The sequence below is a fragment of the Cygnus olor genome, unplaced genomic scaffold, assembly GCF_009769625.2.
Source record: "Cygnus olor isolate bCygOlo1 unplaced genomic scaffold, bCygOlo1.pri.v2 scaffold_194_ctg1, whole genome shotgun sequence".
NCBI lineage: Eukaryota > Metazoa > Chordata > Aves > Anseriformes > Anatidae > Cygnus > Cygnus olor.
Genome location: NW_024429132.1, coordinates 1 through 22963, shown reverse-complemented (window position 1 = coordinate 22963; position 22963 = coordinate 1). Strand labels below are relative to the sequence as shown.

Below are 22963 nucleotides of genomic sequence, written 5' to 3'. Positions count from 1 at the left end.
ATACACCCCTACACTCCCCTACGCCCCCTACAGCCCTGCTACATCCCCTACACTCCTTCATAATCCCTATACAGCCCCCCTACAACCCCCTATAGCCCCCTACAGCTCCCCATAGCCCCGTACACCCCCCCACAGCCCCTACAACCCCCCCATAGGCCCCATAGCCCCCTACAGGCCCCCTACACCCCCCTACAGCCCCTACAGCCCCCATACACCCCGTACACCTCCCCTGCAGCCCCCATACACCCCCTACACCCCCCCTGCAGCCCCCCTACAGCCCCTACACGCCCCCTACAGCCCCCCTACACCCCCTACACCCCCCCTGCAGCCCCCCTACGCCCCCCCTACACCCCCTACGCCCCCCCTGCAGCCCCCCTACGCCCCCCCTGCAGCCCCTACGCCCCCCCTGCAGCCCCTATGCCCCCCCTGCAGCCCCTACGCCCCCCCTGCAGCCCCCATACCCCCCACGGCCCACCTGGCCGCGCAGCACGGCGGTGACGGCGGCGCAGGCGGTGCCGGCGGCCAGGCGGGCGCAGGCGTAGGAGCGGGGGCAGAGGAAGACGGAGTTGTAGCGGGCGGCCGCCCCCCGCAGCTCCCGCGCCCGCAGCCCCTCGGTGGCCGCCAGCGCCGCCACGTGCGCCCTCCTGGGCGGGAAGGGAAAAACGGGGTGAAAAGGAGGGAAATTGGGGGGGGGGGGGGGGGAAGAAGGGCGGGGGGGTGCTCACGTGTGGCAGGCGAGGAGCTGGGAGCGCAGCGCGGGGCGCGCGGGCAGGCGGAGGCAGCGCTGGGCCAGGCCCAGCTCCGTCAGGCGCTGCAGCACCCGCGCCACCCGCTGCGGCGCCTCGGGGTGCTGGCTGCGGGCGGGGGGGTCAGCAGGGGGAGACTGCCCCCCCCTTAATACGGGGGGGGGGGGGGGGGGGAGTCCCCGGGGCCCCCTACACCCGGTAGGGGGGTGGGGGCACGCCGAGCGGGGGGGGTGACCCCAAAACCCCGTACGGAGGGAGCGCGGGGTCCCAAAATGGCCACCGACCCCCCCACCATTTCCAGCCCCCCCCCCCCCCCAAATATCCACTGCCCCCCCCTGCAATGTGCAGCGCCCCCCCACCATGTCCGGCACCCCCCCACAATGCCCAGCGCCCCCCCCACGATATCCAGCACCCCTCCACCATGCCCAGTGCCCCCTCCACCATGCCCAGCGCCCCCCCCATGATGCCCAGCGCCCCCCCCCCATGCCCAGTGCCCCCCCCCCCAAAGGGCGGCCCACCCAAGGGTGCCCCCAGCCCCCCCCGACCTGTCCCAGGGGTTGCAGTGCTCCTCCATCCGCTCGTCGTACAGCAGCCCCGTGCGGGCGGTGGGGCGCGGCCCCTCGTCCCCCCCCGGCGGCTCCAAGGGGGGGTCCGGGACCTCCTCCAAGGGGGGGTCCGGGCCCTCGTCGCCCCCCGGGACCTCCTCACCCTCCGGCAGCTCGCGCTCTTCCTCGCGCTCCTCATCCTCCGGCTCGTCCTCCACGTCCGGCTCTGGGGGGGGAGGCCTCAGGGGGGTGCCCCTCGACTCCTGACCCTCTTTGGGGGCCTCCTGGCACGGTCATGGGGCTTGGGGGGGGGTCCCAGGGCCTGAGGGGGGGTCCCGGGGCCTGAGGGGGGGGCTCAGGGACCCCTAAAATGTGGCTGAGGGGAGCCAAGATGGTGCCGGGGTCGGGGGGCAAGCTGCATAGCAACCAAGATGGCTGCCTAGCAACCAAGATGGCCGCCTAGCAACCAAGATGACCGACCTAGCAACCAAGATGGCCGCCCTAGCAACCCAAGGGGCACCCTAGCAACCAGGCCAGCGGAATTCCTCAAATCCTCCCGGGGGGGGGGGGTTGGGGCCCCCTAAAGCCGCCCCCCGCTGTTTTGGGGGTGTTAAAGGCCACCCCCACATTTCTGGGGGGTTGTTTAGGGTTTTTTTTCCCCATTTTTTGGGGGGCTCCAGGAACTCACCACAGCGCAGGCCGCTCCAGTACTTGCGGTGGGCCTCCAAGGTGCGGGCGATGCTGCCCAGGCCTCTGTAGGGAGGGGGGAAGAGTTGTGTTATGGGGGGGCACCCCAAAACCTCCCTGACCCCCCCCCAACCCCCCCAAGCCCCCCTGTCAACCACCTCAACCTCCCCAAATCCCCCCCAAAGCCCTCCAGCCCCCAAACCCCCATAACCACCCCAAAACGCCCTTCCCCCCTCCCCCCCCGCTCCCCCATAAACCTCCCCCAAACGGCCCCCCCTCACCTGGGGGTGGGGGTCATGGGCCCGGGGGGGTCCCCGGGGTCCCCCAGCAGCGTGCGCAGGACGGCGCTGAGCCCCCCCGGCAGCGCTCCTGGCTGGGACCCCCCCTGTGGGAGAGGGGTGGGGGGGGTCAGGGGGGCCCTATGGACCCTGCACTGTCCCCAGGGCATCGGGAGCCCCTATAGCACCCCCTAACGCTCCAGGACATCTCCTATAGTGCCCCTTATACCCCTCTATATCCCCCCCAACCATAAATCGTTCCCTATAGCCCCCCCCTCACCCTCCTCACCCTTTTTAACAAACCCCTATCCCCTGCCATCCCCTATAGCCCCCCTACCATCCCTATACCGCTCCTAACACCCCTATGCCATCCCCCGCAGACCTCCTCATAGCTTCCCTGTAAGTATCCTGTGAGGCCTACAAGCACTGTAAAGCCCCCCCACAAGGGATCACGAGCTCCCTCAACCACCCCCAACGCTATATGATTCCCCAGGATGAGATACAGACCCTATAGGCCCCACCAACGGTCCCCAAACACCCCCTATAACTCCCACAGATGGGCCACGTATCCCCTACGCTCGCGTGAGCTGCTCAAAGTGCCCCTAAAAGTGCAACGGGTGGTTGGTATGGCCCCCATAGGTCCCCCAAATGGCACTTGTGCCCCTATACCCTCTGAGAGCTCCTATAGCCCCTATAGGGCCTTACCTGGAGGGTGAGGAGCAGGCACCCCCCCGCCAGCGCGGCCAGCAGGTGGGTCAGCAGCGAGATGCCATCGGGGGAGACCCCCACGCGGCCCTGGGGGGCACCTATAGCACCAGGGAGGGGGGCACGGACCCCCCTCAGGGCCCCTATAGTGCCCACAGGGGGCACAGCCCCCCCCTCCAAGCACCCCCATAAAGCCCAGGGGACACCACGCGGCCCTATACAGCCTTCATAGCACCTGCGGCCGTCCTATATAGCCCCTAAAACCCCCACAACCACCCCGTAGACCACCTGTAATGCACCCCACACCCATATATGTCTCCTAAAACAATCCCATAGTGTCCATAATTACTCCATACCACCCCAAACCACCTCAAAAGATCCCATACACCACCCTAACCCCCCCCTACACTCGCTATACCAGCCCAGAAAGCTCCGCATCTCCCCTATACCACCCCAAAAAAGCCCATATGGCTCCTATACCACCCCCCACATCCCCTAAACCACCCCAAAAAAGCCCACACGGCCCCTTTACCACTACGCCCACCCCTTCAAGCACCTCAGAGGGATCCATAGGGTCTCCATACCACCCTAAAGCGATCCATAGGGTCCCTGCACCACCCCGAAGAGACGCATTACGGCATTAACCAACGCGAGGGGGGGACCCACAGCACCCCACACCCCCCAAACCCACCCCCGCGCCCCCCCGGCCCCTATAGACTCCCCTATAAACCCCCCTACAGACCCCCTACAGGTGCCCCTTACCTCCGGGTCCCCCAGGGCGGCATCGACGGCGGCGTTGACCAGGACGAGCTGGGGCTGGAACTGGGGGGGCGGCGCGGACGTCTGCGTGGCCGTCCGACCCCGGCCCCCCTGGGACCCCCCCCGGCCCCTCCCAGGGCCCCCCCGGGCCCCCCCGGTCCCCCTCACCTCCAGGGCGATGGGCAGCAGGAGCTGCAGGAAGGCCGCCGCGTAGTCGCCGTCCGTCGTGCCGGGCTGGGGGGCACCATCAGACCCCTACAGAGACTCACCCCCCGCCCAAAGGCCCCCTGTGGAGGCCCTATGGCCCCTATATGTCTGTGTGCCCCCCCCCCCCAGCGCTCCACAGGGACTCGGGTACCCCTATAGGGGCTTTGTAAGCGGCCCTGCGCCCCCCCGTAACGCCCAACGGGGAGCATACAGTCACTACAGAGCCCCCCAACCCCTATAGGAACCCCCACAAGCTCCTTTAGGAACACCTATAGGCTCCGTGTGCCCCTTCAGAAATCCCTATAGGCTTCTGCCACCCCTGTAGGAGCCGCTATAGGCTCCCTCTGCACCTACAGGAGCTCCTGTAGGCTCTACCTGCCCCTGCAGGAGCCCCTATAGGATTCTGTTGCTCCTATAGGAACCCTTATAGATTTTTTCTGCCCTCATAGGAACTCGTAAGAAGTTCTCTTGTTCCTACAAACACACTTTTAAGATATTCCTGTCCCCATACAAACCCTTATAGAATTCTGTTGCCTCTATAGGAACCCTTAAAGGATTTTCTTGCTCCTACAGAAACCCCTATAGGACATTCCTGTCCCTATAAGAATCTCTACAGGCTCCTCCCACCTCTGTATGAGCTCCTAAAAGCTCCACCCACCCCTATAGGCTGCCCCCACCCCCCCAGACCCCTATAGCCCCCCCCACGGCCCCTATAGGATCCATACCTCCTCCCAGCGCAGGTCAACGGTGAAGCCCTCGCCCCGGCCAGTGCCGACGCTCGGGGGGGGGGTCCTCACCCCAGTGCACCCCGAAATAGAGAACGCTGCAGGGGGAGGGGGGGTGAGGGGGGCTCCCCCAGCGCTCCCAGTACCCCCCCCAGTGCTCCCAGTTCTCCCAGTAACCCACCTGGGGTCATCCTGGAACAGGCGGGGGGTGGGGCGGCCGGGCAGCGCGCACCAGTCCACGATGAGGACGCTGCGTTTTGGGGAGGGGGGTAAGGGACGGGGGGCGGCACCCCAAGTGTCCCCCCCTGACCCCATAACCCCCCAGGGATCCTCCTCCACATCCCCCATACCCCCATTGACCCCTCATACCCCATACTCCCCCCATACCCCCCCATATCCCCCCACCGACGCCCCCATCTCCCACCCCCCCCCATAACCCCCCAAGGACCCTCCCCTATATCCCCCATACCCCCCCACTGACACCCCCATACCCCATATTCCCCCCATGCCCCCTCCATACCACTCCTAAGGACCCCCCCTCACCCCATATGCCCCCCATACCCCCCCCCCGAGGACCCCCCCCTCACCGCTGCACCCCTGGGTGCTTCTGGGCCACCCGGGCCGCGATGGCAACGGCATCCACAGGGGGGCTGTGGGGAGATTGACACCCTATAGAGACCCTATGGCACCCTACAGAGACCCTACGCACTCTATAGAGACCTTATAGTACCCTATAGAAACGCTGTAACAACGTGTAGGAACTTCGTAATGCCCTATACAGGCCACGAGTGCACTATAAAAACCTTATAGCACTCTATAGAGACCCTATAACACCCTACAAAAATCTTATAACGCCCTATAGAGACCCTACACACCCTATAGAGGCCTTATAGCACCTCATAGACACCTTATCGAACTCTTCTGGGTTCTTACAGCGTTGTGGCATGCTATAAAGATCCTAACAAGCCCTATAGAGACCTTTTAACACCCTATAGAGGCTTTTTAACACTCTATAGAGACCCTACAGAATCCTATAAAAACTCCCATAGAACACTATAAAGACTGTCTAACGGTCTATAAAGACCCTATATAGCTCTATAGATGCGTTTTATCACCCTACACAAACCTTAAATCATCCTGCAGAGGCCCCACGGCACCCTATAGAGAGCTCTTGGTTCCCTATAAGGACCCTACAGCGCCCTATAGACACCTTACGCTGCCCTATAGAGATCTTACAGTATCGTACAAGGCCCTGTGGCACCTCACAGCGACCCCAAGGCCCCCTATAGCACCCGCACGGCCCCTATAGCACCCCCACTACCCACCCAACAACTGGCAGCCCCCCAGCGTACCCTATAGAAGCCCCCCAAACGCCCCCTATACCTCACCCCGACGCGATGTATACATACTATAAGGAGCCCTAAAAGCCCCACATGGGCTCCACACCCCCCCCCACCCCTATATGCTCCCCCAGCCCCCCCCCCCCCCCCCCCCGGTACCTATAGGATCCATAGGGGGGCAGCAGCGCCAGCCCGTTGCGTACGTCCCCGCTCAGCACCCGCCCCAGCAGCGCCAGCAGTGCGCCCACGGCCCGGCGGGCTGGGTCCTGGGGGGGGGGGGACACGTATAGGGGAACCCCCGGAACCCCCCCAGAGCTCCCAGTTTCCATAAGGACCCTTTAAGCCCCTGAAGACCCTATAGATCCCACCCACAAGGTGCATTGGAGCTCCTCAGCGACCCCACTGGGACCCATGGGACCCCCTCAGACCCCCCCCGGGATCCTATAGACCCCCCCCATCCCACAGACCCCCCTGGGGACCCTATAGACCCCCCCCCCAAGACCTACAGACCACATAGGAACCCTATAGACCCCCCCAAGCCCCCCTGACCCCAATTTAGGGACCCTATAGAACCCCCCCCAAATCCCCTGGGGACCCTACAGACCCCCCCCCAACCCATTGACCCCTCCCAAACCCCACTCATCTCCCCCTGGGGACCCTATAGACCCCCAAGACCCCCCCACATTAAAGCCCCCCCCCCCAAGGCCCCCCCACGTCCCCATGGGACTCACCGGGTGCTGGGGGGGGGGCGGCGCCCCCAGGCTCTGCGCGTCCTCGGGGCTGGGGACCCCAAAACAGCCTCAGAGACGCCCCCCAAATCCCCTCGTCCTCCTCACCCCCTCCCCCAAACCCCACAAAACCTCTAAATCCCCCCATAAACCCCCCCCATATCCCCCCCAGACCCCATAAACCCTCTAAATCCCCCCACATCCTCCCCAACCCCCCTAAATCCCCCCGAAGCCCCCCCCAAATCCCCGTAAACCCTTTAAATCCCCCCAAAACTCTCCCAAACCCCCCCAATCCCCCCCAAACCCCTCTAAATCCCCCCAAATCCCCCCCCATTACCTCCCCAAGCCCCCCCAAATTCCCCTACCCCCCCCATATCCCCCCAAAACCCCCAACCCCCCCCAGCCCCCCCCCAGCCCCCACCTTGGCAGCAGCAGCAGCTCCTCGTCGGTGGCCGGCCGGCCCTAAAGCGCAGGCACAGCGTGGGGATCCCCCCCCAAAACAGATTCGGGGGGGGGGGCTGCAGAATCTTGGGGACCCCAAAAATCCGGGGAAGGGCCCCAAAGTTCCAGAAATTCCAAAAATTTGGGACCCCCCCCCAAAATCTCACCTCCACACGGACGCAGCGCTGCGCCAGCTCCGTCCATCCAGCGTAACTGGGGGGGGGCACGGCGGTTTTAGGGTCTCCGGCTCTATAGGGGACGCTGCCCCCCCCCTTTATAGGGTTAGGGGGTGCCCCCCTTTCCCTGTGCCCCCCCCCCCCAAATTGTCACCTCTCGCCCGGCTCCTCGGCCTGCACCAGCCCCGTCCCCGTGGGCGCCGCTGCCTCCGCGCCCAGCTCCTGCCACAGGGAGGAGAATTTGGGGCGGGGGTCCCCAAAAAGGGGCCAGGGGGCTGGGGGTGCTGCCCCCCCCCCCCCAGACCCCCATTTCTTAGGGCTCGACCCCAGGGGCCCCTTTACTTAGGGGACTAAGACCCCCATACTTGGGTCCCCCCCCCCAAACGGAACCCGATATTGGGGTGCCCCCCCAGACCCCAGTACTGGGGGCCCCCAAAAGAGACCCCCGAATTTGGGTGCCCCCCCCCAAAGCCCCTATGTTTAAGCACCCCCCCCAACAGGTCTTTTATAATAGGGGACCCCCCAAATACCCAAAAGCCCCCCCAAAAGGGACCCCAGTATCTCCAAGGCCCCCCCCAAACCCCACAAAGTGACCCCAAAAAACACAACCCCCCCCCGGGACCCCACAACCCCCCCACAAAGGGACCCCAATATCCACAGAGCCCCCCCCAAAGACCCCAGAGCCCCCCCCGAGCCCCGCGAAATCTTCAAGCCCCCCCCAAACCCCCCAAAGTGACCCCAAAATCCACAGCCCCCCCCCCAAGACCCCACAACCCACCCCAAATGGGGACCCAAGCCCCCCCCACATGTCCACCCCAAGCCCCGCCCCCCTCCCATCCAAACCACGCCCCCTTCCGACCAAGCCCCGCCTACCAGGTGCTGAAGTTCCGCCTCCAGCCCCTCCCGCCGGCTGCGGGCCCGGCCCCGGCGCTTGGCCTCGGGGAGCCCCCCCCGCTGCGGGGGGGCGCGACGCCCCGCCCGGCCCTGGGCGGAGCTCCGTCAGGGCACGCCCGCCGCCGATAAGCCCCGCCCACCAGCAACAAGCCCCGCCTATTGCCCTCAAGCCCCACCCCCAACCCTCAAACCCCGCCCACAACCCTCGAACCACCACCAGCTGCCCTTAAAGCCCCACCCACCGCTTTCAAGCTCCGCCCACTGTCTTTAGACCCCGCCCACCGACGTTAAGCCACACCCACCGCCCCAACCCCCAGCTGTCCTCAAGCCTCTCCCCCACTGTAAAGTCACGCCCACCCTGCCTAAACCACGCCCACCCATCAAAGCCCCACCCATCACTCACGAAGCCCCTCCCACTACCCTCAAGCCCCGCCCACCACCACCCGACACCGCCCACCCCCCTTGAGCCCCGCCCACCACCCACAAACCACACCCCCATCGCTCAAGCCCCGCCCACCGCCCCCTCAAACCCTGCCCACCGCCCTCAACCCCCCCAGCCCCCTTTAAGCCCCTCCCACCTTTCCCAAACCACGCCCACCGCGAGGCCCCCGCCCCCGCCCCCCTCCTCACCATGGCAACCGGGGGCGGGGCTCTAGCTCCGCGCGGGGGGGGGCATCGCGGGGGGGGGCCTGAGGGGGGCAAAGGGTTAGGGAGGGGCGGGGAGGGGCACGGGGGGGGGGGGGGGGGGTTTAACGGAGGGGGGGGAGCCGGGGAGCGCGGGGGGGCTCCGGGGGGGGCGGAGAAAGGGGGGGAGGGGGGGAACCGGGCGGGGAGGGCCGGAGCGGCAGCGCTCACCTGCAGCCCCGTGCGACGCTGCCGCCGGGCGCGCACTGATGACGTCACAGACGGCGCGACTCGCGGAGGGGGCGGTGTTTACAGGTGGGCGGGGCTAAGAGCGGGGCGCCGCCAATGCCCATGTTGGGTCCGGCTCAACGGGGGCCTCCATCTTGGGCGTGCCTCTGTGGGCGCCGCCATCTTGGGCGTGCCCCACTGGGCGCCGCCATCTTGGGGGGATAAACGTGCATTATAGTGGGGTAACCAAGGGTGGGCGGGGGGGGGGCCGGGTTTTGGGGCCCCCCCTTTTCAATGGGGTTGGGGCTCAAAGCCTCCAGGGATGCCGCGTGCCGCCCCCCACCCCCTATAAACCACACACAACGCCGCACACCTGCTCCGTTTGCCGTATAAAACTGTATTTGGGGGCTCCCCCCCCCCCTCAAAGCTGGGGGCTCAGCCCGGGGGGGGGCCCGGGTGCGCTGGGGGGGGCCCCGTAGGCTGCCGAGGGCCCCCCCAGAAACGGGCTGGGGGGGGCGAAGGGAAGGAAATGCCCCGAGAGCACGACGGGGCTGAGGGCGTAGAGGGCGGCCGGGTCTTCGGGGGGGGCCGGGGGGGCCATGCCGGGGTCCGTGCCCCCCCCCATGGCTGCCGTGGCCCCCCCGGAGCCCCCCCGGCGCTTCTTGCCCTTGGCCGAGACCTTGCGGTTGCGGGTCTGGATGCCGTCCTTGCGCATGGTCAGCGGGCGGTTCACCTGCAGCAACAACCGGGGGGGGGGCGCATTTAGGCCGGGGGGGGGGGTCAGTTTTTTTGGGGGGGGGGGTCCCGGGGGGGCACTCACGCGGTGCAGTTTGTAGTAGAGGCCGCAGGCGTTGCAGACGGGGTCCCCGCGGGGGCTGCGCCGCCACAGGGTGGTGGTGCTGGTCTGGCAGTTGCTGCACACCGTGCCCGCCCGCTTGCTCACCAGCTGGGGGGGGCAACGGTTAGGGGGGGGGTGGGGGGCAAGGGGGGGTCTTGGGGGAGGGATTAAGGGGGCAACTGGGGGTCCTGGGGGGTGATTAAGGAGGACTGAGGGGGGATTAAGGGGGATCGTGGGGGTCTGGGGGGCAACTGGGGGTCCCAGGGGAGGGATTAAGGGGAACGGGGGGAGATTAAGGGGGACTGGGGAGGATTAAGGGGGATTGGGGGTCCTGGGGGAGGGATTAAGGGGTTCTGGGGGAGGATTGGGAGGGTCTGGGGAGGAAACTGGGGGTCCTGGGGTGGGGATTAGGGGGATTGGGGAGAGATTAAGGGGGACCGGGGGTCCTGGGGGAGGGACTAAGGGGGATTGGGGAGGGATTAAAGGGGATCGGGGGGGTCCAAGGGAGGGATTAAGGGGGACTGGGGGGGAGATTTGGGCTGCTGGGGAGGATTGGGGAGGGTCTAGGGGGCAAGTGGGGGTCCTGGGATGGGGATTAAGGGGGATTGGGGGGGGATTTGGGGTGCTGGGGTGGACTGGGGGTTCTGGGGAAGAGATTAAAGGGGACTGGGGGCAGATTAAGGGGGTCTAGGGGGCAACTGGGGGTCCTGGGGTGGGGATTAGGGGGACTGGGGGGATTAAGGGGGGCTCACGAGGCGCTTCTTGGGGCGGATGAGGGGCCGGTTGTGCCCGTTGAGGCGGTGGTACAGCCCGCAGGCGTTGCACAGGTAGTGCCCCGTGCCGTCCCGCCGCCACAGCGGCGTCGCCGTCGCCCCGCAGTTGACGCACTCGCGTGCCTCTGCCCAGTGCAAACCAGTATGAACCAGCACGGACCAGTACAGACCAGTACAAGCCAGTACAGACCAGCATAGACCACTTTGGACCCCTGTAGGTCTATACAGCTGGCACAGATGCATCCCCGCAGCGTGCAGCCACGTTGCTTGCACTCAGTTCTCTGCCCAGTGTGGACCAGTATAGACCAGTAAGAACCAGTATGCGCACCCGTAAGAACCACTATACACCAGTACAGACCAATAGGGACCAGTTTGGATTCCTTTAGGTCTATACAGGCCAGCACAGATGCATCCCCACGGCGTGAAGCCACGTTGTGCTCGCTTCTCTGCCCAGTATGGACCAGTATAGACCAGTAAGAACCAGTGTGCAGCCCTGCATCTCTTCCCAGTATGGACCAGTAGGAACCACTGTGCAGCCCAGCACGCACCACGCTTTGCAGGCTCCTACCTTTCTCCCCAGTAAGGACCAGTATGCACCCCAATGCGCACCCACGTCTCTGTCCAGTATAAACCAGTATGGACCAGTATACGTGGCACCGTGCACCCCAACGTGCATCCCAGTATGTACCACTATGAACCAACGCGCCCCTAAGTGCATACCAGTACAAACCAGTACAAAATAGTGTGCTCCACCTCCCCGCTGTGAACCAGCACGCGCACCAGTACCCACCAGTATGTACTACCACGCACCAGTAAGGACACCAACAGGCCCCAGTACACACCAGTATGCCCGCAGTCCATCCCAGTACACCCCAGCCTGCAGCACTGCGTGCCCCAGTATGCCCCGGTGCCCACCAGTACCCCCCAGTACATGCCAACCCAGTGCCTCCCAGTATCCCCCAGTGCCCTCCCAGCAGCCCACCAGTGCCTCCCAGTAGCCCCCAGTGACTCACCGCAGGGCGGGGGGGTGGCGATGGCGCTGGGGGGCAGGAGGGGCCCCGGGGGGGGGGGGCTGCCCCGGGGGGGCTGCAGCAGCTCCAGGAAGCGGGGGGGCTCGGCGGGGGGGGGCGACACCCAGGGGGGGGCCCCCAGGGACCCCCCGTCTGCCCAGGGCACCAGGGAGAGGCGGCCTGGGGGGGCACAAAAAAATGGGGGAGGGAGGGGCACAAAGACGGGGGGGGGCACAGAGAAACGGGGGCGCAAAAAATTAGAAAGGAGGGATGAGGAGGGATGGGGGGGGCATGAGCTGGGGGGGTCAACAGAAGGGACATGGGGGGGTCACAAAATTGAGGGGGGAGACATGGGGGGGACAAAAAATTGAGGGGGGGGGACATGGGGGACCCCCAGATGGGGTGGGGGGGGATGTGGGGAGGAACACGAGGGTCCCCTGGGGCGGGGGGAGATGAGATGGGGGTCAAAAAATTGAGGGAGGGCAAAAATTTGGGGGGGGGGACTTGAGGGGGGTATTGGGGACATGGGGGGGGGCAGAACATGAGGGGGTGGCACAAAATGGGGGGGACACAGGATAGAAAGAGGGAGTAAAATGGGGGGGAACTTGGGATTTTATTGGGGGGGGGGGTTATGGGGCTTACCTGGGGGGGTGTAGGGGGCCAGCAGCCCCCCCGCCTCCGTCCCGTCGCCCCCCCCCAGCCCCAGGAAGGCGCCGGCCTCGTCGGGGAACTGGGGGGGGGCCCCCTCCGGCCCCCCCAGCGCCACGAACTCCATGGGGGGCGCCCGGGGGCCTGCGGGGAAAAAGGGGGGGGGGGGGGGGGCACCGTCAGCACCCACGGGTGCCCCCCCCCCCGATAAAAACCCCTAATTTTTTAAGGGGGGGGGGCACTGACCTGCGCCGCCGTGTTGCCGCGGGTCAGACGGACAGACGGACACCACGGCCCCTCCCGCGGGGAGGGGCTGGGGGCCCCCACCCTCAGGACCCCCCCTTTTTTTGGGGGGAGGGGGGGGGGGGCGGATGCTCGGGGCTGTGTGCGTCCCCCCCCCGCCCCCCCCGGGGCGGTAACGGCCGGGGCTGCGGGGCGCTGATAAGCCTTATCTGATGGCGGGGGCCGGCGGCGGTTGGGCGAGGGGGGGGCACAGGGCGGGGGGGGCACACACAGAGAGGGGGTGGCACCCCAAAAAAATTCGGGTATGGGGGGGCGGTGCTGTGAGCCCCCAAATTTGGGGTGGGGGCTGCAGGACACTGTGCCCCCCCCTTTAATTAAGGGGGGTCACAGCCCCCCCCCGTTCCCCCCCCCCCCCCCCAAGGCCCCCCCCAAATTCGGGGGAAGGCGCCGGCCCCTTCCCTGAACCCGGCTTATCAGCCCCGGACAGAGGGGGGGGGCACCCCCCCCCCCGGCAATAATGTAGGGCCTACGTAAACACCGCCCTGAGCAGCTCCCGCCCCGCCGGGAACCAGGGGGGGCGGCTTCACCCCCAAAACGGTGGAGTTTGGACCCAAAGTGGGGAGGGGGGGGGAATTTGGGGGCGCTGGGACCCGAAAAGGGAAAGGTTTGGCAGGAATTGGGGGGTTTGGTGTAAAATTGGGGGGTTTTGGAACCAATTTCGAAATTTTCAGACCCAAATTCTGGATTCCCAGACCCAAATTCGGGGCTTCCAGACCCAATTCTGGGAGTTTCAGACCTAAAACGGAGCTTTCAACACAAAATTGAAATTTTCTGCCGAGAAATGTGGTATTTTTCAGCCCCAAACTACGATTTTAGACAAACTTGCAATTTTTGGTGCTCAAATCACGATTTTGGGGGGTTTCAGCCCCAAATGAGGAATTTTGGCACCAAAATTCCTCATTTTCAGTCCCAAATTTCAGCTTCAGTGTGAAATTCCAGTTTCAAGTTCCCAAACTGGGAAATTTCAGCTCCTGCCTTATAAATTTCAGGCACAAAGTTGTTTTTTTTTGATACAAAATTGGCGTTTTTTGCCCTGGAAAAGTTTTGTTCCAGCCCCAAATTGGGATTTTTAACTCCCCAACTGAGATTTTCAGCCTCAAAATCGGGATTACGATTTCACAATCAGGATCTTCAACCTCAAATTAACAGCTCCAGTCCTGGGTTGGGATTTTCAACCTCAAAACTCAGGATTTTGAGCCCAAAATGGGAATTTTTCAACAGAAAATTGATTTTTTTCATCACATAAATGGCGTTTTCAGCCCCAAAATTTGAATTCCTACTCCCAAAAAGCCTCTTTTCAGCCTCAAATCAAGGTGTCCAGCCTCACACGACTCCGACCTCACCTGGACTGCGGGCTTCAAGTCGGGATTTTCAGCCTCAAATTCAGGATTTTGGGCTCAAAGTTGGCATTTTTGGTCCCCACGTGGATTCTCAGCCTCCAATGCAGCACCGCTGGCCCCAAATTCGGGATTTTCAGCCCCAAATTTGGGATTTTGACGTTTCCAATCTCAATATTCCATTTTCAGCCCCGAATTTAACGTTTTCAGTCTTGAGTTGGGATTTTGGCCTCAAAATCGGCATTTTCAGTTGCAACGTTCACGTTTTCAGCCTCAAATTCAGTACCTCTGGCCCCAAATTCCACGCTTTTGGTATCAAAACGGAGCTTTTCAGCCTCAAGTTCCAGGGTTTGGACCTCAAAGTTTCCATTTTTTACCTCAAAGCCGCGTTTTCAGCCTCCAATCGGCATTTTTGGGGTCAAAACTGCGGTTTCAGCCTCCGAGCTGCTGTTTCCTCTCTAAAAATTGCATTTTCAGCCTCGAGTTGGGATTTTGGCCCCAAAGCCGACATTTTCAGTCTCAAAACGGGAATTTTCATCCTCAAATTCCACCCTCGGGGCCGCGTTTTCGGCCCTCAAAATTTGCCGTTTTCGGTCCTTTTTAAAAAACTCCTGTTAAATCGCCATTTTCAGCCGCCCCCCGAGCACCGTTTTCGCCGTTTTTTTTTGCCGTTTTTTCATTTTTTCGCTCCGTTTCTGCCTCTGTTGGGGGGGGGGGGGGGCTCGCCGGGGGGGTCCATCAGGATGGGGGGGGCCCCATGGGGGCGGCGGCGGGGGCCAGGGCGCCGGGGGGGGGCAGCGCCGGCAGCAGGGGGGCGTCGAGGCGGAATTCGGGGGGGGGGCGTCCGGGTGCCCCCCCAGGGCGGGGGGCTCAGCTCCAGCGGGCCGAAGAAGTAGGGGTGCAGCAAGGCCTGGGGGGGGCAAAACCAGTAAGTCCCAGTGCCTCCCAGTACGTCCCAGTGCCCCCCCCAGTACACCCCAGTGCCCCCCCAATGTATCCCAGTCACCCCCAGTACGCCCCAGTGCCCCCCCAATATAACTCAGTCACCCCCACCATGTCGCAGTGCCCCCCAGTATGACCCAGTGCCCCCCCATGTATCTCAGTCACCCCCAGTACGTTCTAGTGGCCCCCCAGTATCTCCCAGCACCCCCCTAACGCATCCCAGTACCCACCAGTACCTCCCAGTAGCCCCCCAGTATCTCCCAGTACCCACTACCCCCTACCAGTACTCCCTCCAGCACATCCCAGTGCCCACCAGTATCTCTCACCACCCCCTAACGTGTCCCAGTACCTCCCAGTAGCCCCCCAGTATCTCCTAATACCCACCACCCCCTACCAGTACTCCTTCCAACATCCACCAGTACCTCCCAGTGCCCCCCAGCACCCTCCCAGCACATCCCAGAGCCCACCAGTACCTCCCAGTACGTCTCTAACGCGTCTCAGTACCTCCCAGTATCTCTCCAGTACCCCCCAGTAGCTCTCCAGTACCTCCCAGCAGCTCCCACTCCCTACCAGTACCCCTCCCAGTGCCCCCCAGCCCCTCCCAGTGCCCCCCCAGCACCTGAGGGGGGTCCCCGCCCCCCCCCAGCCCTCCCCCCGCCCCCCCCAAATCGCCCCCCCCCACCTGGTGGGCGCGGATGCGCTGCCCCGAGGGGTAGACGAGGAAGCGCCGCAGGAGGCTGACGGCGGCGGGGGGGGCGTCGGGCACCAGCTCCTCCAGCGGGGCCGGGTCCTGCGCCCGGAACCAGATCTTGGGGTAGTCGGGGAGCTGCGCCAGCTCCTGGGGGGGGGGGCAACGTCAGGGAGCCCCCCCCGAACGGCGGGAGGGCCCCCCGCCGCCCCATGAGGGGCCTGGGGGCTTTTCCAGTACGTCCCAGTATGCCCCAGTATGCCCTAACGGGACCGGTGCGGCTCCCAGTATGCTCAAACACTTCGCTCCCTATATGCTAATGTGTCCCAGTACGTCCCAGTATGCCCCAGTGCTCCTCTACAACCCCACCGCTATATCCCAGTATCTCCCAGTAGCCGCCCAGTATGCCCCAGTATGCCCAAATGGCGCCAGAGTGGCTCCCAGTATGCCCAAGCACTTCCCTGCCATAGATTAACGTCTCCCAGTATATCCCAGTACGTCCCAATGTACCCCTACAACCCCCCCGTATCTCCCTGTGCCCCCCCGCTATCTCCCAGTAGTCTCCCAGTATATCCCAGTACGCCCAAAAGGCGTTGCAGCCCCTCCCAGCATGCTCCAGCACCTCCCTACTATGAATTAACACCTCCCAGTATATCCCAGTATCTCCCAGTGCCCCCCCAGCCCCTCCCAGTACAGCCCAGTGCCCCCCAGTAAGCCCCCAGCAGCCTCCCAGTGCCCCCAAATCCCCTTTTCCCCCCACCGCAGCGCTCCCAGCGCCCCCTCCAGCCCCTCCCAGCGTCCCCCCAGCACCCCCTCGCCCCCTCCCAGTGCCTCCCAGTGCTCCCAGTAGCGCACCGGCCAGACGCTGGGGCTGGGGGTGCCCAGGGCGCGCAGCACGCAGCAGAGCTGCTCGATGTCGTTCTCCCCCGGGAACAGCGGGGAGAGGTTCAGCAGCTCCCCGAAAATGCAGCCCACGGCCCTGGGGGGGGCGCACAAATTTCGGGGGGGGTCAGAAATTCTGGGGGGAAATGGGGAAAACTTGGGCAAAAAGGGAAACAGGAAAAGGGAAGGAAAAATCGAGGAGGAAAATTGGGGAGAGTGAAAATGGGGGGGGGGGGGGAAATAATAACGTAAAAATCTGGAGAAATAAAAATTTCGGGGGGGTCCAAAATTTGGGTGGGGGCTCCAAAATTTAGAGAAAACCCCAAAATTTGGGGGCTGAAAACAAAAAATGACCGAAAACTTTAGGGAGAATGTTCAAAATCTTGGGGTTAAAATGGGGGGGTCCAAAATATTGGGGGGTGGCAATAATTTTTGGGGGGGGCTCACCACAAATCGACGCCCTCGTCGTAGTGCCGGGCGCCGTAGAGCAGCTCGGGGGCTCGGTACCACCTGGAGGGGGGGCTTAATTAGCGAGGGAGAGTAATTAGGGGGGCATTAATTACTGGGGGGGGCCCGGGGGGGGTACCTGGTGGCCACCTGGTGGCTGTAGGGTCGCCCCCGGGGGGGGGCCAGCACGCGGGCCAGCCCGAAGTCGGCCAGCTTCAGCCGCCCCGCGCCGTCGATCAGGAGGTTGGCCGGCTTCAGGTCCTTGGGGGGGGGGGGGGGGTCACAATGTGTGCCCCCCCCCCCCCAGGAATGTGCCCCCCCCCATATCCTGTTGTGCCCCCTCCCCCTGAGTCTGATAAAGGGAAGGGTTTGGGGGTTCCTTGGTGCCTGTCTGGGTGTGGGGAGCTGTGACCCCCCCCCCCCCAAAAAATTACCCCATTTGCCCCCCCCCCCCAATATTACGGTCCCCTTGAGCCCCCCCCGATATTTGGGACCCCCCCCCCAAATATTTAGGACCCCTCCCCCAGATATTTTGCCTCCCCCGAGCCATTGGACCCCCACAATACCTATCCCCCCCCCCGCTTTCTTCTTCCTATACCCAGATTTTGGGGTCCCTGTGACCCCCCCCCCCAAAATATTTAAGACCCCCGCCCAAACCCTGGTACCCAAATTTTACAGCCCCTGTGACCCCCCCCCCCAATATTTAAGACCCCCCCAATATTTTACAACCCCCCCAAAATATTTCAGACCCCCCCAAACCCCAGTACCCACATTTTACAGCCCGTGTCCCCCCCCCAAATACTTAATCTCCCCCCCAGCCCCCCCCACCGAATTTTACACCCCCGAGCACCCCCCTCAAATTTTTACCCCCCCATACCCCAATTTTAGGCCCCGTGAGCCCCCCCCCCCAAACATTCCCCCCCCACCCGGTGCAGGATGCGCAGGCGGTGGCAGTGGCCCAGCCCCTGCAGGGTCATGGCCAGGAGGGCGCGGACGCGGGGGGGGGGCAGGGGGGCGGGGGCTGCCCGCAGGAGCCCCCCCAGGTCGCCGGCCACGAACTCGAAGGCCAGCACCACGGCGGAGCCGTGCGCGAAGGCGGCGCGCAGCCGCACCACCTGGGGGGGCATCAAAAATTTCAGTAATTAGCACATAAAAATTGAATTTTAAGGCTTACACTTTTAAAAGTTAAAAATTTAAATTTAGCTTTTAAAAGTTTAAATTTAAAATTTATATTTAAATTTTTAATAATTAATCTTAACATTTTAAATTTAAAAATAAAAAGCTTAACATTAAATTTTAACTTTAAAATTAAGAATCTTAAAGAGACAAAGGCAGAAGTTTAGTTTTAAATAAACTTAATTTTAAACTCAAACTTTAAAAGATTTTAAAGCTTAAAAATATTTTAAAATTTCCTTTAAGCATCACTTCAAAACGTTGTTTCTACATTCCAAAATTTTAAAGTTTCAAAAATTAAAAAATTTTAAAAAAAGTAATTTAAATAAGTTTACTTTTTAACTTTTTAATTTTAGAAATTCAACGTACTTCAAAGTTTCCTTTAAACATCAATTCTAAAAACTTATTTCTACATTCCAAAATTTTAAAGTTTCAAGCATTTTCATTTGAACTTTTTTAAAACCTTTATGTGCCTTATTTATAAAAATTTTACATTTTTAAAAAGCTTTCTGAGAAAGTATAATTTTTTTACTGTATTTATTAGCTTTTAAAGCATTTTTAAGCACAAGCATTTATTTGATAATATTTTTAGACTTCAAAAGCAGTTTTCAATTCTTTCAATTCTGTGTTTTCAAAACAGTTTAAAATATTGAAAAACTTTAAATCTTTAAAATCTCTAAAAAATCTAAATCCTCAAAAGTTTTAAACCTTCCTTAAAATTTTGAATCCCCCCTTTAAGTTTTAAACGTACCTCTTAAAAGTTTAGAACTTCCAGATCTTTTATCTTTCAAAGCACTTTTAACTTATAAAAATAATAACTCTTTGCAAAAAAAAATTTAGCAAACATTTAAAATTTTAAGAATTTTAAAATTCTAAGAAACAATTCTAAAATTTTAAAATTTTAAATTCTTAAGAGAGAATTTTAGAATTTTAAGAAAGAACTTTAAAATGTTAAGAACTTCAAAGTTTTGCAAACTTCTTAATTTTGTTACTTTAACACGCTTTCCCCCATTTTTTTGGGGGGGGGCGGGGGGGTGGGGGGGTGCTCACATGGGGGCTGTCCCCGATCTCGCGCAGGGCCTTGATCTCGCGCAGCGCGGGGGGGGGCACGCCGTCCTCGGGGCGCGGCAGCGGCACCTTCTTCAGGGCCACCGTCTCGCCCGTCTGGGGGGGGGGGGGGGAAGACGATGTCATACGGGGGGTGGTGACATCACGGGGGGGCGATGACGTCATTCGAGACCCAGTCCCGCTCCCCCAGAGGTTCCCCCAAAGGACCCCAAATTCCCCCCCCGCTACTGTTCTACCATTGCCCCCCTTACCTCAGGCCCCCCCCATTACCTCAGGGCCCCCTCCCTCAGCTCCCCCCCCCATTTCATGACCCCCCCATTACCTCAGGACCCTCCCAGCACCTCATAGCGCCCCCTCCAAATCCCATGGGCCCCTCCCCATATCCCATGGACTCCCCCATTACCTCAGGCCTCCCCCCAAAAAATCCCATGGGCCCCTCCCTTGCCTCCCCCCAACTTCATGACCCCCCCCCCATTACCTCAGGCCCCCCCAGCACCTCATAGCCCCCCCCAAATCCCATGGACCCCCCCAGTTACCTCAAAGACCCCCACCCAGCCCCCCCATTACCTCAGCCTCCTTTCCTTGCCCCCCCCCACATTTCATGACCCCCCCCATTACCTCAGGACCCCGCCCCCATTTCATGACCCCCCCATTACCTCAAGGAGCCCCCCCAGCACCTCATAGGACCCCCAGATCCCGCGGACCCCCCCAGTTACCTCAGGACCCCCCCCTCAGCCCCCCCCCATTACCTCAGCGACCCCCCCCCATTACTTCAGGACCCCCCCCTCAGCCCCCCCCCCATTACCTCAGCGACCCCCCCCCATTACTTCAGGACCCCCCCCTCAGCCCCCCCCCCATTACCTCAGCGACCCCCCCCATTACCTCAGGACCCCCTCCCTCAGCCCCCCCCCCCATTTCATGACGCCCCCATTACCTCAGGGCCCCCCTCGTTTCCTCCCCCCCCCCCGCACCTCCCTGTCCTTGGCCTTGAAGACGACGCCGTGCGCCCCCTCCCCGATGCGGCCCAGCACCAGGTACCGCTCCATACCGCCCCTGCTGGGCAGCGCCATCTTGCCGCGCGGGGCATGCTGGGCCGCGGGAGGACCGGCCCACAATGCACCGCGGGGGCCGCCCCAACTTCCGGGTCCCGGAGCATGGCGGGATGCTGGAGGACCGCCGCGGCCCCACAATGCACCGCGGGGCCGCCCGGCCCTCCGTGCACGGCGGGATGGCGGCGGGCCGCCGGTGGCCCACAATGCACCGCGCGGGGACGCTCTGCTCCCGGGGTCTCGGTGGCCCGGCTCTGTTGCTAGGCGACCAGGCCACGCCCCCTAGCAACCGCGCCCGCGCTGCCCGGCAACAGCGCCCCGCCCCTAGCAACCCGCTCCCGTTGCCCGGCAACTCGCCCCCGCCCTTGGCAACCAGACCCCGCCCCCCTCCCGTTGCCAGGCAACGGAGCCTGCTGGACCACACCCCTAGCAACCCAAGCCCTTCCCCCGGTAACACCCCCGTTCCCTAGCAACCACAGCCCTCCCCTAGCAACCGCGGCTCCGCCCCCCGCCGCCATTTGGCCGCGCCGCGCTGTGATTGGCCGGGCGCCGCGCGCGGGGCCGGAGGGCGGGCGGTGATTGGCCGGAGGGCGGGCTCCGCCCCTTTCTCCTCAGGCCGGCGCCGGCCGCTCCCTCAGCGCGGGCGAGGTGCGGGCGGGGGGTCCTGGGGGGGGTCTCCGGGGGTCCCGGGGGGGGTCTCGGGAGGGATTTTGGGGGGGCCTGGGGGGTCTTGAGGGGGGCTCTGAGGGTCCTGGGAGGGTGCTGGGGGGGTCCGGGGGGTCCCGGGGGGTCCTGGGGGTGCTCGGGGGGTCCTGGGGAGGGTCCTGGGGGTACCGGGGGGGGCTAGGGGGGGTCCTGGGGGTCTCGTGGGCGGCTCTGGGGGGGGGCTCTCGGGGTCCTGGGGGGGTCCTGGGGGATTTGGGGGGGGCTCTGGGGGTCTCGCGGGGCGGCTCCGGGGGTCCCTGGGGGCTTTTCAAGGGGGTCCTCGGGGGGGGGTCCTGGGGGCCTGGGGGGGCCTTGAGGGGTCTGGGGGGGTCTCAGGGCGCCCAGAGGGGTCCTGGGGGGACCTGAGAGGATCTGGGGGTGTCCTGGGAGGGGTCTGGGGGTGTTCTGGGGGGTCTTGGGGGTGGACCTGGGGGGGTCTCAGGAGGTTCTTTGGGTTCGGGGGGGTCCTGGGGGGATTCTTGGGGTCCTGGGGTGGTCCCTGGGGGTCTGGGGGGTGTCTTTGGGGTCCTGATGGGTCCTGGGGGGGGTCCTGGAGGGGTCCTTGGGGTCCTTGGGGGGGGGGTCGGGGGGGGTCCTTGGGATCCTGATGTGTCCAGGGATGGTTCTGGGGGGTCTTGTGGGTCCCGGGGAGGTCTTGGGGGCTCCTGGGGGGGCCCTTGTGGGTTCCCGGGGGAGGGGCAGCTCCCTGACCCCCCCCTTTTTTTTCTGCCCCCCCCCCCAGGATGGCGGCGCTGCCCCCCCGGGAGTTCGCGGCGCAGGTGCTGCCCGGCTGCGTGGTGCCCACGGCGCGCCAGGGCCTGGCCCAGCTCTGGCCCCTGCTGCTGCTCTGCCTGGGGGCGCGCCTGCTGCACCGCCTGCGTGAGTGGGGGGCTGCGGGGGGGCTGGGGGGCTCCTGGGGGGGCTTCGAGGGGGCTGGAGGGCTTCTGAGGGGGGTTGGGAGGCTCCGGGGGGGGTTAGGGGGCTCCTGGGGGGCTTTTGGGGGCTTCTGGGGGGGGTTTGAGGGGGCTGGGGGCTTCTCAGGGGGCTTCTGGGGGTCTCTTGGGATGGTCTGGGGGGCTTCGGGGGTGTCTGAGGCTTTTGGGGGCTTTTGAGGGTCTCTTGGGGCTTCTGTGGGGGGCTTGGGAGGCTTTGAGGGGGGTGGGGGGGATTCTGGGGGGCTTCTGCGGGGGGTGGGGGTCTGGGGGGGCTTCTGGGGGTCTGGGGGACCGTCTGGGGGGGCTTTGGGGGGCTTCTGGGGGTCACTGGGGCTCTCTCAGGACATCTGTATGGCCCCGTAAACTGGGCGGGGGTCCCAATAGACTGGGAGAGACCCCAATAAATTGTGGGAAGCCCCAGCTATCGGGGAGGGGTCTCAGCTATTGGGGGAGCACCCAGAAATGGGGGAGCACCCAGAAATTGGGCGGGTCCCATCCCCCCCCCACGACCCCCCCCCTTAAACGCTTCCATCCCCCGCCGCTTTCCGCCGGGGGGGAAGGGGGGGGGGTGGTGGTGATTCGGGTGCTCTGGGGGCGCCGCGACCCCCCAAATTGGGGGGGGTCTCCCCCTCGCTAACGCCCCCCCCCGCCCCCCCCCAGCCCTGCCGCGGGGGGGCAAGCACGCGGGGGCGGCGGCGGGGGGGCTGCTGGCCCTGCACCACTTCTTCGGGGCGCAGGCGCTGTGGGTGGCGCTGCTCAGCGCCCTCTGCGCCCTCACCCTGCTGCTCAGCCGCGCCCGCGCCCCCCGGGGGCTCTGCCTGGCGCTGGCCGCCCTCAGCTACATCCTCATGGGGTGAGGGGGGGCGGGGGGGGGCAGGGGGGGGCTGGGGGGGGGGGTTGGGGGTGGGGGGGGACCCTCAGCTACATCCTCATGGGGTGAGGGGGGGCGGGGGGGGGGGTTGGGGGTGGGGGGGGACCCTCAGCTACATCCTCATGGGGTGAGGGGGGGGCGGGGGGGGGGGGGGGGGGGGGGCTGGGGGGTGGGGGGGGACCCTCAGCTACATCCTCATGGGGTGAGGGGG

At 63.6% G+C, this 22963-nt stretch overlaps 4 protein-coding genes across 5 annotated transcripts; 1 reads left to right on the top strand and 3 right to left on the bottom strand.

The window, feature by feature from the left end:
* Positions 1 to 475: 475 nt before the first annotated feature.
* On the bottom strand, positions 476 to 6772 carry LOC121063336 (histone deacetylase 6-like; the record flags this gene model as incomplete). Its single annotated transcript, XM_040543757.1, has 13 exons — positions 6724 to 6772; positions 6152 to 6258; positions 5240 to 5302; positions 4834 to 4902; positions 4653 to 4750; positions 3889 to 3954; positions 3724 to 3783; positions 2962 to 3051; positions 2260 to 2363; positions 1980 to 2044; positions 1292 to 1517; positions 726 to 854; positions 476 to 644 (listed from the first exon to the last, which is right to left on the bottom strand). Coding segments are annotated over exons 2-13 (1152 nt in total), but the record flags the coding sequence as incomplete, so codon positions are not given.
* Positions 6773 to 9460: 2688 nt separating this feature from the next.
* On the bottom strand, positions 9461 to 14594 carry LOC121063338 (erythroid transcription factor-like). Of its 2 annotated transcripts, none has more exons than XM_040543759.1 (6): positions 13999 to 14594; positions 12347 to 12496; positions 11708 to 11884; positions 10674 to 10819; positions 9904 to 10029; positions 9461 to 9816 (listed from the first exon to the last, which is right to left on the bottom strand). In XM_040543759.1, exons 2-6 carry the CDS (start codon positions 12477 to 12479, stop codon positions 9505 to 9507), a joined length of 894 nt encoding a protein of 297 aa, XP_040399693.1. In that variant the 5' UTR covers positions 12480 to 12496; positions 13999 to 14594; the 3' UTR covers positions 9461 to 9504. The 2 variants fall into 2 exon arrangements, with proteins under 2 accessions (XP_040399693.1, XP_040399694.1); XM_040543760.1 differs by lacking the exon at positions 13999 to 14594 and adding an exon at positions 12599 to 12653.
* On the bottom strand, positions 14595 to 20374 carry CDK20 (cyclin dependent kinase 20). Its single transcript, XM_040543758.1, is given in 9 exon segments — positions 14595 to 14832; positions 14834 to 14902; positions 15617 to 15772; positions 16478 to 16601; positions 16952 to 17014; positions 17091 to 17212; positions 17878 to 18066; positions 19175 to 19288; positions 20164 to 20374. Coding segments are annotated over 9 exon segments (1038 nt in total). The 5' UTR covers positions 20263 to 20374; the 3' UTR covers positions 14595 to 14730.
* Positions 20375 to 20739: 365 nt separating this feature from the next.
* On the top strand, positions 20740 to 22755 carry LOC121063340 (protein-serine O-palmitoleoyltransferase porcupine-like). The gene is made up of 3 exons (XM_040543761.1): positions 20740 to 20889; positions 21689 to 21825; positions 22542 to 22755. The coding sequence occupies exons 2-3, from the start codon at positions 21690 to 21692 to the stop codon at positions 22736 to 22738; spliced, it is 333 nt and encodes a 110-aa protein (XP_040399695.1). The 5' UTR covers positions 20740 to 20889; position 21689; the 3' UTR covers positions 22739 to 22755.
* The last annotated feature ends 208 nt before the right edge of the window (positions 22756 to 22963 follow it).